Genomic DNA, 13,246 nt, shown 5'->3' with positions numbered 1-13,246 from the left:
TATATAATCATGAAAAATGGATGTCTCTCTCCTCTCTCCTTCAGGCGTCCGCATTTCACTTTCATTTGCAGTTGCCAGAAAGAGAAAGCGACTCCAACTACCCTCACTCCTTCAAAATAGATGTTGATTACTGTCAGATTTCCTCATGGGCATTGAATGGTCGTTGATGAATTTTCTGATAAAAGTGTAGATAATCAAGGCAACATGAATACAGCCGTTGATTACAATCAGATTTTCTAATGGACATTGAATGGGTTTTGCTCCCATTTCAATGCTATTCAAACTTTAGTAAAAAACAAAAAAAGAAAAGAAAAAAAAAATCAAATAAAAGAGGACAAAGGCTAGTATGAACGTGTATAGCAGTTTGAAAAGTAACAATTGGTAAAGGTTGAACGGTAAAATGACAAAAAGGGGAAAGTGAGAAAAAAGAATCAAATACAAGTAAAGAAAGAATATTTAATTGATATATAAATTTTTTTTAAAAAAAAAAAAGAAATTAAAGAAAATATATATAAAGAAACAAAACGTAATTTTATTCACTAAATCTTTTTTTTAAAAAAAAATAGTTAGGTGACTATAGCTAATGTTCTTAAACACACTTAAGCGGTTAAGACATGTCGCCAAAGAAACATAGTTCCACCGTCTTCATGTATTTTGCAATATTGCAGTAGTGTTAATCTCCTGAAGATTAACTCACATTTCCTAAAATATTTAAGGTCCTTGAGGATGCAGGAGATAGTGGAATACCTTCACTAGGCCCACCAAATCAGGACCTCATGATAATAATATACAGAGCTCAGATTTTGAACCAAGCAGTTTTTTTATTACCTGTAAGGTTAAATCATGATGAATTGTACAGGATCTGCTGCACAACCACTCAAATAATAAATAGTTGAAACATGTCACCATAATTTACAGGATCAGACCTAAATAAATGCAGGAGAGGAGAGAGGAGGGGCTTATAAGTAAACTCGGCCGTGCCCCTATCCCTTGCACTGCTAGGGAAACAGGTTTATGTTACAAACAGATGGATGCCCATGATAGAAATGTTCCTTGGGCACCTCTAAATTTAAACATTTCCCATTATTGAATTGAGCTGAGCGTCTGAATTTGGTGATGGTTGCTGCATTAACTCAGCTTCTTCTAAATCTTGCGATTGAATTGGTATATCCTGTCAATAATAAACCGAAGTCACTTCTTTTTTAACACTGAACAAACGCAAGAAAAAAGTGTGCTAACAGATTTTGCTCCATAAGCTAAATTTACTAAGAAATTTGCTAAAATTTAAATGCCAATATGAAAATACATATAAGATAACTTTAAACGAAACATTATTACACAAAAATGGGCTCAACAGGAATTCTATTTACTTCTTCTCTTCTCTGTATCATTTTCCTTGATGCAAAACACTGCAGTACAAAAGACCTTGGAATATCCTCAGAATCTGTAGTGTGACTATATGGGTGCAGGGAAACCATGGGGAAAACTCTATAAATAGACCTGGGGTCAGAATGAATAGACACCAACAATGTAGTGAGCTCCAGCTAAAACGGCACTTCCTTTATTTGTAAGAACAGGGTGGATGGAATTTGAGGTTGTCGGTTCAAGACCCACACAATGCACGTCTAACTTACCACTATAAGAAAAAATTGTCTTCGCATCATGATAGTTTGCCCCAGAAAGAGGGCGAATTTGCTGGTTGTGCCCACCTCTCCCTTTTCCTCGCAACAAAATAGAAGGAAAAACGGAAACTGCCAATTTTCCAACTGCTTCATTTCTCATATTGGAGTAGACATATTGGTCTAATAAGATGGTAAAAGTAGAGACAAGGATTTTTTTATTTTTTATTTTTTTTATAACCCCTGCCCCAGGTAGAAAGTTTCAGCTTAGACTCCTGACTAGTATCATATATCTGAAGGATAGAAATGCGATGACAGGGTTAGCCAATACCTGCGTGCTTATTAGCTGATGTTGCTGCTGATCTTGGGCTAACGGATAGGCTTGTGGTTGAGACATTCTGTAGTAGGGCTCCTTGAGATCAAGTTTGCATGATGATGTCTGAAGTATTCCTTCTTGTTCAGCACCAGGCCCCCACATTTTAGCTGGTGAAGTTGAACTAGTTAGAAAAACCAAAGAAACAAACCAGCAACACAAAAACAAGAGAGAAGACAGAAACCAACTTGACAATGTTAGATATATCGTATAACTCTGAGCATTGTGCGCAATCATGTGGAGTCGGCCAGTAATTTCTTGTCCTGCCATGACATAAATTGGCTGAGAGAGAACGCAACGTAATTGGTACCAGTGTGTTGTTGGTGCACCAGGGGCAGTGGTAAGCCACCTTTGTACAGTGCTGTAGATCAAAGCAGTATGAGCAAAAAAAAAAGATTAATCAGACAGAACCCACATATTTGCATGGTAAAGAAAATTTTGGAAGGATGCAGGCCAGTCCAAATGCATATATTATTGATCAAAATCAACGGATTACCTCCCATTGAACAGTACATCAAACCAACAAGCCAAGCCATGCACTCTAGCACCCACTGAGGAGATAAATCTCAACGGAACATCAATTTCATATAACTGCTCTTCCTGTAGGAAGAAATTAAGAGAATGGTCTAATGACTTGGATGCCGATTTAACAATATGCATCAAAAGCAAACAACTATTTTGAAGAATTGAGAAATTCAATCAAACAAAGAAGATACAACTACAATGAATAGAAATTGAGTAGTACAATTAGGGTTGAAAATGAACAGAGCCGCTCACGTGTTTTACAAATTAATGTCGAGTTCGAACATGGAGCTCAAGTTCGAGCCCATAAACATTTTCAACGAGTCGAGATCGAACAGGTCAAGATCGACATAGCTCGGCTCAATTACAGCCCTAACTGTACAATGTAAGATCATCTCTCTATGTTATGCATTGCATTGTCAAAAATAGGAAACATTTATAAACGCTTCCAAACCCTTCTTTCTTTGAAATACCCTTCTTTCTTTCAAATACAAAACTCAACAAGGGACACCAACTAACACTTGTCTGACCAAAAATAAATTTGGTGCAAATTTATTCCAAAGAGTATGAGAGCATCCCCATCAAGCTCTTTATTTTGAAAATTTCACCAAATTTTAGAGAAAAACTGAAATTTGCTCCATGCAGCAAGCTCTTCTTTCCTCAAAATAGGTATGTCAGAAACCCTCTCCAAATTTGACCCCAAAATCTCTTACGCCATTTATTTTTTTATCATTTTTTTTCCTTCTCCCACTTCTTCACTCTCTTCCTTGGCGCCCCTTTTCCTTTCCTTTTCTTTTTCCTTTTCCTTTTCTCGCACTTTTCCTTTCCTCCACCTGCTTCACTTCCATATCTCAATCCCACAAATCATGGGATATCATCTCTAGATCTCAATCCCAAAATTCATGGGATATCATCTAGTAGTAAGCTAGATAAGTCCTACTCCTACTCACAGAAGGACGAAAAATATTTTTTGGGTGTTCACTTGTCAAAAACAACACTTTATCTGCAGCATTTTAAGGCAAAGCCATTTGGTTGTTTATTTCATCACAATTAAAGTTGTTTGGAGGGTTTGTTTAAAACCAATAAAAAATTAATATTTAGTTAAAATAGAAAAATATTTAGAGAGTTTGATGTAGGAAGTTTCTTAAAAGTAGTAGTTAAAATAACAAAAGTAGATTTTTTGACTAAAATTTGGTTAAAGTTTGGAGAGCATGTTGGGGATGCTCTGAAGGGGTATTCTAGATGCAAAATGAGAGATGTATAGCTAACAAAAAGCACAAGATCCTCTCTAACAAGTTAACTCATACCTTGCTTTTCATAAAGTCTATCACATGAAAAATTGGAGGAGCCACCAATAATCTGGGATCAAAAGCATCTACCACGGGCTGTGTGAAGAGTAAAACATAAGTCATCAAATTCAAAAACATCACCAAATTGCAGTAAATAGTTATTACAACATCATAATGGAATATTACCATCACAGCAAAAAATGAAATACCAGAAACATGCATATAAACACCCAAACACACACCTCCAGCATTTGTACATATTGTTATTACTCACAAAGCATATAAGGAGGTCAGACAGTCCTCTACTTAATCTCAATCGCACTGAACTTATCGAGTTTTCTAGCACATATACAGAAACTTCATTTGGAGCCCCAATATTTTTATAAGATCCCGTGGAAATTATAGAATGAAGAAACAAGCCAGCAGTTTAACGAACAGTTCGGAAAGTAGAGATGAGGTCTCAATACAAAAATATCTGAAATAGTCACCAAGAAAAAACTATGATTTAAGAGCCAAAAAGTGAAGTACATATACAAGAAACCTTTAGGTGCCAAATTCTACTTCTAGACATGCTTATGATGGTATATATATTGTATAATAGTACATAAGATCAATCAGAATGCAGTTCCATGTTTAAAGAAACAAAGTTTGTTACGGGCAAGTAAAATGGGAAATGGAACTTGTAGATTGATGGACCTGAGAAAAGTATCCCTGGAATGCCGATCCATATAAGGATGTCAAATCAACACCATAATAATTCTGTTGCTGCCAGAAGAGGGCCTGTGCCAGGAAAAATAAAAAAAGAATAATACATAAGATTTTCTCAAGTGAAGAATGATAGTAAGAATCAGAAGAGATAAACAACAATCTAATTTGATAATTTATTCTTTTTGGGTTAATTACCTCTTTCCACAAAAACTACCAGCCGTTGTCAATATACCCCCTTAAACTCACTCCTTTGGGGAAGCTTCTGATTCCTAAACCCCTTGCTGCCCCTCCGTCTCTCGCCGGAGCAGCTAATTTAGGAGAGAAGCTGCGTTCTCCCCTCCCTGTGGTGGTTTCTAAGCCTTATCAGTGTTGCTACAGGAGGGCGAAAAAATTGAGGGAAGGGCATTCTGTGAAGTGGAATGATGGGCTACTTTCTGATTCTTTGGAAGCTGTGAAGATGTCAATTGGCTACGTTGATAAAAGGGTTACATGTGCAGAGCCGCCAGCTGAGAAGGCAGCAAAGCCTCCTGCAATGAAGAAGTCAGTGACGCCAGTGCATCAGGGCCTTTTTAGGAAGGGGTTTCTCAACCTTCCCCCGATTTCAGTCCCTCCCGTGGCGCTTCAGGAGGTCAACAATAGCGGGGTGGTAGGTCCTTCGTACCCTTCGAGAGGTTGCTTTAATGGTGTTTCCCAATCTCAGAATTGGCCAGTTGGTTTTGATCATAATGGGGAGATTGTGGTGTGGGAGGAGGATGAAGATGATTATTGGGATGGTTTGCCTTAGGTTGGGAGATGGATGGGGATTTTGGGGAGGCTGCTTTGGCTATTCGGGATGCCATGGAAGAGGAGTTCCAGTTTTTTACGCGCCAGAAGTCTAAAGGGAAAAGGGAGCTTCTAAATTTGCATAGTTCCATCAACTATGGTGACGCAAACTACCCTTCTAGGCGTAGGAAAGGCAAGGCACACATGTTGTAGATTTGTTGTGCCTTGACGGGTAGTGGGTAGTATTGTTCTTAGTTGGGTTCTTTTGTAGCTTGTTTTGGTTCATTTGTGTTCTGGGGCCTTGGTGTTGTGGGTTTTTTTGGGTTAGCTTTGGTTTTCCCTGTGTATGCTTCCTGTGTACTTAAGGACGTCTTACGCTTTCTTTAATAAAGTTCTTACTTATCAAAAAAAAAAAAACTGACACTCTCCCCACCTGACTGCATTAAACTACCATTTACTTACCAAAACTCTCATTCTGTCAGAGAATTTTGTTAAATCGGATGGAACATTCTCTTTTTAGACATTAAATTTTGTTTAAAAACAGAAATATCCTCAAAAAAAATTTAATAAAAAATATCAATATTAAAAATAAAAAAAAAAAATTTAAATAAAAACCAAATTTTTTTATAAATAAATAAAATAAAATAAAAAACTAACTTAAAACTAAAAAAGAGATGGATAAATGCAAAATCAATCTATGTGTTTGGCCTAAATTACAAATCGCTTACTTTAATATAAAAAATAACAATAATAATAATTCAAAGGTCCTCGAGGTAGGCAAAAATAACAATTTAGTCCCCACAGTCAAATTCTATCAAAACTTGACGAATTTTATTTGTGTCACGTCAGCACCAGCCACCCCCTTGGGGGAGGGGAGTGGCTCACGCGCAGCCCTCCTGGCCCCATCTGGGTTGGCCTGCGAGCCACCTTAGACGGGGACAACTATCCCCTTTCTTTTTCCTTTCGTTTTCTTTTTTTTTCTTTTATTTGTTTACTTTTAAGGGTATTATATGTAAATTTTGTTTATAGAATTAGGTATTTATGTCGTTTCAAGTTTTTTAACGAAGTTGATGATAAAAGGGGGTTTTGGTAAGTAAATGGTAGTTTGATGCGGTCGGATGGTGAGAGTGTCAGTTTATGGGGGTATATTGACGACTGGTACTTCATAGGAAAAAAGGTAACCCATTCTCTCTCTCTCTCTCTCTCTCTCTCTCTCTCTCTCTCTCTCTCTCTCTCTTTTATAAGTACTTAAAATATCATTAAAAGTGAAAGGTGCAATAAGACAAATAATTGGAGATGCGGGGTAAGCTTGGAAACTTGACTACAATAGCAATACCATGCATACAAGGTGCTACTATCGAATATCTCTCAGCAATAAGAAGTCAGGTTCATCACTATTTTATTCTGACAATTTGGGTGAGGGGTTAGAATTTGCTAGCTTTGCATGTTTCACCAAAATGTGGATAATTTGAGGTGCATTGAATAAGCGAACCTTCATCCCCTTAGACTAGTATGCCAACCCTTTTTTTATTATGGTGATAAGTAACAATGCTTAGAAAAAGCGTTAAAAAGGGAGTGCAAGCCTAATACACAATTGGCAAGTACTTGTATTTCAGAAAAAGCCCCTAGTAGGGAAAGCCGGTTGGTTTGGTAAAGTTTTGAGAAATGTTTTGAGATTTGGGTTTTGAAAAAGGTAAAAATTGAGGATTGATTTCATGGGGTCTACATTTGAAAAAAGTGTTGTATATGGAGTCCACAAAAGATTTTTTTTTTTTCGGATAAGTAGTCCACAAAAGAATTGATTTGGTAAAAGTTGTGTTAATGAGAAACAAAAAAAACTGACTGTTTCCACAAATAAAAGAAAAAAATTATTAAAAAAAAATATGTTGGAGTTAGACTCCAAGGTGGTGGCCACCTGGCACCAGTCACCGTAGTGAATATGTCCCCGCGGCCCTTGTGGGGCTGCCAGACAGTCTTGGTGGCCACCGTGGTGGCCGCTGCCATCATATTGGTCAAGTAGCCACCACACCAGCCTCTACCTAATTTTTTTGTAATATTTTTGTGTAATAAGGCAGCCTCTATAACTGAAAGAAATGTCCATGTGTTTAGTTATTTTTTAAGAAGTGTTTTGTGTTTTATTTTTTGAAAAGTGTTTTATTTTGTGAAAAAAATTGTTGTTTATTTAGAAAAGTGTGTTAGCGGTGAGGATCACATGTGAACCCGTTTGGCTAAGTTTTGGAAAACTGTTTTCGCTTTTCAAATGCTGAAATTTTTTCTCAAATATCAGTTATCCAAATGGGACCTAAATCTCCTTTATATTTTCTGGCTACCAATTATGAGTATTTAACCATATAGCATGCTTGAAGTAGAAATAGTAATGATAATTATAAAAAATACTCTAGAGAAATCACTTTCAAATACGCACCTTATTTGCAATTTCAATAAACAAATATTCATCACTGAAAGGTGCCATGTGTATCCTACATGAGTAATCAACTTAAAATTATGAGATCCAAAAAGTAACAGATGTAACAAATTGTAAATCAACTTCCAATTCATGAAATACTACGAGGACATGATCCTAGCTTCACATAAACCAACAACATAATTACAAATAACCTAGGCATTTGATGAACTTAATAACAAAAACAAGAAATATAAAGGAGATCTGACCCAGTTTTAGAGAGTTGCGCTAGATGGCACTGATATAATTACAAAGTTCACATTTCAGAATCAATGATTAAATTGAGAAACCTTCCAAGAGGAATCATAGAATGGCAGAATGACTCCATCAATAATAGCTGCCAGTGCAATTTCATCATTGAACAAATATAGAGCGATTAAAAAAATATGTACAGATTAATATCAACAAGATAAAACTTAACGCACAGACTGCATATTCACTCTATTATTTCTGAATTAAAAAGTCATGTTGCTAACTTGAGGAGAACAAAGATAACTTTAGCAGTCATGATAACTCTTTCAGCAATTAAGACACCCAGACAACAGACGGAGAGAAGGCATTTCAAGGGTCAGATTTACCTTCCAACTGAAGGAAACATTTTCCCATATGGGTTAAGAAACCGGTCTCTTGCAATCACATAGGACTCCAACATTCTTTCATTAACCAATAACGTTCCTGTAAGCATACAAATGAAAATTCTAAATCAGGCAAACTAACTCTAAGCAATAAAGTTTTAGTCTGATTCTGTCGTAAATAAAGTTCTATTATAAGCTTACCCATTGGCTCCGAGATCAGAATATCAGCTTTCTCAGGCAGCTCAACTTCCTCTACTTTACCTTTGACCACCTATATTTTAGAATAACACAGAGCCATGAATTCAGAGAGATAATAGACCAATAATGGCACTGGCAGAAAGTTAGAAGTGACAATATATATATAAAAAATAAAAAATAAAAAATCTTACTGTAATCCGTTGAGCCAGTGATGGGTTCCCAGCAATAAGCTTTTGTGCATATTCTGCCATTTCAGATGCTTCCACGGCATAAACATGCTTTGCACCAGCCTTGTTGGGGTGAAAGAGAGAAAGATCAACCAAAAGAAAATAAATTACACCGCAAACATGCATCCACACACAAGAGACAAGGATCCACACATGATCATAAATGGTAGGATAAACTTAATTGGCCAAAAAGCGAGGTTTACCTGAGCAGCAAATAATGATAAAATACCACTACCAGCACCAACATCAACTACTACACGACCAATAAAATCTGAACGGTTCTCAATAACTGCAGCATAATAGGTTCCTGAGACAAAGACCAATAATATATCATTGAAACATCCAACACGCAAACTTTTTCTGGCACATTCAAGTACAGGCCTATTATCTCAACTATCTCACTGTATAATGAGTTTGAGCCATCAAGAACTTCTCAGCTAGAAAATCAAAAGCGAACATAACATAAGATCAACCAGAGACCAGATCATAGCTAGGTGATATAACCTGTTCTCACATAATCCTGTAACATATTTTGCTGATGCAATAGTTGTCCATAATAATGGAAGTACATTTTAGAAGAAGATGGCTCTATTTTATCATCAAACTTGCTTCTAGTATCTGAAACTGTTCCATTTGGTAATTGTAATTGTTTTCCTGAAACAAGGAAAAAAAAAATTAAAAAAGAAAAAGAAAAGAAAAGAAAAGAAAAAGAAAAAGCAATTAGGAGATAGGCATATAGCAAACAAAAGCATAAGTATAGGTATTAATTTTGCAGACAATCAATAACACAATTCTGTCTCTCACACAACCATCAAGGTCACAACTTTACCTTGATCAAGGCATCACATGCACAACCAGAATTTAGTAAATCACATCGGTATATCCAACCTGATTACACCCATTTCTCCTAGACATTAGCAATTTAAGAATTTTCATGATTAAATTCCTTTTTCAAATAGCTATTTATGGTTCTTAAACACCTTATACCTTTGGACAGCTGCTTATGTTTCTCCTATAGTGATTAGTTTTCATGAATTTCTTATTCTTTTCGCCCCTTCTACCTAGGTGGCTTCTCTTATATACTTCTTGTGTACATAGGGACATCTTACGCTTTTAATGATATTTCGATTACTTATCAAAAAAAAAAAAAATTCCTTTTTCAAACATGCTTCTCCAAATGTTGTTAGCCGTCACTAAATGTTGAAGGTTGAATTCTCCCCCATTTTTATTAAAGAATAACATACAGATGGAACAAGAGAGTTCCTTATGTGGCTCGGAAGGCAAATCGTAACACATAAAATATTGGAATCAAGTTATTGCATATAAATTATGTTCTTACATAGTGCATTTTGTTTTCTCGTATTTCATAAATATATATATATATATAATAAGCATTCTGCATGCGAACTTCAACAAAACTACAAGAAATAACTATAATTATAACACCAAACTTAGTTTTTTTAAACTCCTTTAGCTTTACTTATTGTTTATCCAGTCAATTATTTATTCATTTATTTCAAACCAAAAGAGGGGGGGAGCAAATTGAAGCAGCACCTTGAAGAGCTTCCTTTTTCTTTTGCTCAAATGTACAATGGAAGGCCCTGCTCTCCTCCTCGTTTCTAAATTGAACGTTGACTCCCCTTGAATATGCTGTCTGCTTTAAAAGTAATTTAACATTCACAGCGCTTCAACAATCTTACATTACAAGTATATCAAACATGAACATAAACATCAATTTGCATATTTTAAATAGAAACATGCAGCAGGAATGTCCTGGTTATATTGCAATTTTCCAAGTAAAATCCCAAAAAAGTTAAGATACTTATTCACACAGGGATTTCTAGTGCACCACATACTAACTCAAATAATATATATTATAAATGAATACATGCGTGTGTGTGTGTATATATATAACAATAACAACCTTAAAATGATCTTCCATACCTCCTTACTGGAATCAGAACATTCAGATATGCAAACTGATTGAACAGGGCCCAATTTGAATAGCTGAAAACATGAAGAGAAAAGAAACTCACCCCCATTACACTCTTTGAAGCTGTAAGTTTCACACATTTCACGTCAACTTTATTGATTTAAAAAACAACAAATAAGAATGTACAGACAGACTCCATTTTGATCACTGAGAAAGTGTAGGAATAGGAAAAAAGACGGAATTTTGAATCTTAAATCGCATAAAAAACCACATTGTCTAACCCAACGCTTGAACTTAGGTCGGTCTCCACAAAAAGAAAATAATATAATAATAATCATAATGCTCAACAAATTTAATCTATTTTCTTTTCCTCCGCTTTCTCGGCAACCAAACGAACAATCAAAAAAATAAACCCTCAAAAAGAAAAAGAAAAAAGCTAAAGCTAACCTTCGCGGTTGGGAGATCAACATTGATAGCAGCAATTGATTCAGATTCCTGCTGAAATCGAAGCTCCGCGACTCCAAAATCCGCAGAGAACCGAGCAACCAGTGGCTTAGACTGAGCTGCTGAAGAAGCCGAAGAAAGCTCAGAGACTGAGGCCAAAGCGAACTCTAGCTGCTTCTCCTTTTGCCCTATCGGACCCTCCATTATCGTTCTCAACAAGCTCAGTCCAAAAAAATTTCAATTTTAAATAATTAAAAATAAATAAATAAATAATATATATAATATACGCGTGCGTCTATGCTGTGTGAGAGAATTAGGGTTTCTGCGAGAGCAAAAGCTTCGAAATTCTGGGGAGCCGCCAAAGAGAGAGCAAAGTAACAACAGCTTTCGGCTTTTATACTGCGTGTGGGTTTAAAGGTTCAGTTCATAGAGCGGTGAAGAGACCATGAGTTGTTTGGATTGAGGTGTATCACGCTCACACGTGAGTTTTGGTGCGTCTGATGACGTGTTTGATTGGGGATGGGTCAGGGTTGTGAGTGAAGGTTTCTGGATGGTGGGCCCAAAAGGTGGAGGGTTCGTTGCTTGAAGTGGGAGTTAGGATATTTTCACTGTTCCTTGACACGTGGGTTTGGAGGTGTAGGGTTTGTTCCCCATGTCCGCAATCCCACCTCGTAATATTTCCATTTTGGTTTTTAAAAATTGGAAAATTATTGAAATTAAATCTTTGTGTAAATTGTGTTAGCTTGATTAATAGAAATTGACGACACGTCATAATTACTCTTTTTTTTTTTTTAAAAAAAAAAAAAAAAAAAAAAGGAAAAATGGTTCCTAATCATTTTTCTTGCTTTTCTTTTTCATTTTTATATAATTTAATTGTAGTTTTAAAAGTTTTGATGGCCAAATTAATCAAAATAGGTGTTTGTAATTGTACTATTTTTGTAATATTTCTCTCTAGTTTTAACTTCAAACTATGAAGTCACATTGAGACAAATTTTTCAATCTCATATCTTATATCATTTCTCCTCCCTCTTCGTCTAGAAGACACTCACAGGCCCTTGTTTGACTTTTAAAAAAATAATAATAAAATAAAATAAAAAGGGTTAAAGTTTTGAAGATATTATTTTCAGTTCAGAAATTCAAAAAAGTTTTGCACTATCTCTAATGAGAATTCCGAAGATATTAAAAAAATTTCGGAGATAACCTTACCAAGTGTCACTTGTGGAGCCTTTTAAGGAAAGAAAAAGACAAGGATTTTAGTTCACAATATATAGTCATACGGGTTGAAAATTTGCAGTACCACAGGATTCGAAAAGACAAAGGATTTCATTATATATGTTTGCATCATCTAATACCTCATATGGGACCTGTAAATTAATCATGGCTAATAGTCATCCAACATACCATGCAAGTGGGAGGAAATCTCCAAAGATTATTTCAAGGAAAGCTTACGGGAGGAAAATTTGCAGCTTGATAGGATTCGAAAAGACAAAGAATCTCATGAGAATTACGTTGGCATTCATTCAACGTCAACACAAAAATAAAAAAATTGGATTGAACCTTTACTCCCAATCCACAAGATTGCCCCTCTATGGATCTTATAACCCCACATTCCAGCGTCCTAAACCTTGTCCATAACCTGAAAACAAAACAAAGTAAGGGTGAGCGAGAAATGCTCAATAAAAAAATTTTCGATCATAAAACGGTATAGTTAAATTCATTTTCTTTAAAACTATACTTGTAACACTCTTGCTCTTTAAATCTCGGGAAGATATAAAATATAAACCTATTATTTCACTTAAATCATATAAATATTTGCTTATAAAAAAATTCTTAATTTTAGGGCTCATGTACACTATTATGCCCTGTGTACTAGAGTTGCGCAATCCTTGTGATGATGGCAACGACTGTGGCTGCGGACCTACTCGTCAGCTAATTAATCAAAGTACAATTAGCATGATATAGAGATGAATTACTGCCTTCTCAATTACTTTCAGTAGTTGCGCTTCCATCTCGAGCAACGGTACCGAGCTCATATTTCTGTAAATATCGCTAAGGCCAAAATAACCTCCTCCACACACATGTCCTTGACATAATAAATCATTTTTCTTTCCTTTACTTCTCATGAAACTTGT

General features: G+C 35.7%; 1 protein-coding gene across 2 annotated transcripts; it reads right to left on the bottom strand.

Annotated features, from left to right (window-relative positions):
- Positions 1–863: 863 nt before the first annotated feature.
- Positions 864–11,451, bottom strand: LOC133880409 (probable histone-arginine methyltransferase 1.4). 2 transcript variants are annotated; one of them, XM_062319359.1, is made up of 15 exons: positions 11,118–11,451; positions 10,682–10,744; positions 10,292–10,394; positions 9,242–9,391; positions 8,941–9,044; positions 8,702–8,800; positions 8,514–8,583; positions 8,316–8,412; positions 7,699–7,753; positions 4,500–4,583; positions 3,822–3,899; positions 2,489–2,592; positions 2,181–2,353; positions 1,951–2,102; positions 864–1,171 (listed from the first exon to the last, which is right to left on the bottom strand). In XM_062319359.1, exons 1-15 carry the CDS (start codon positions 11,316–11,318, stop codon positions 1,070–1,072), a joined length of 1,635 nt encoding a protein of 544 aa, XP_062175343.1. In that variant the 5' UTR covers positions 11,319–11,451; the 3' UTR covers positions 864–1,069. The 2 variants fall into 2 exon arrangements, with proteins under 2 accessions (XP_062175343.1, XP_062175350.1); XM_062319366.1 differs by having other exon boundaries at positions 10,292–10,391; positions 11,118–11,446.
- Positions 11,452–13,246: the final 1,795 nt, after the last annotated feature.

This window comes from Alnus glutinosa, chromosome 1 (assembly GCF_958979055.1).
Source record: "Alnus glutinosa chromosome 1, dhAlnGlut1.1, whole genome shotgun sequence".
Classification (NCBI taxonomy): Eukaryota; Viridiplantae; Streptophyta; class Magnoliopsida; order Fagales; family Betulaceae; genus Alnus; species Alnus glutinosa.
Note: the sequence above shows the minus strand (reverse complement) of the source record. Positions and strands in the feature narration are given on the sequence as shown.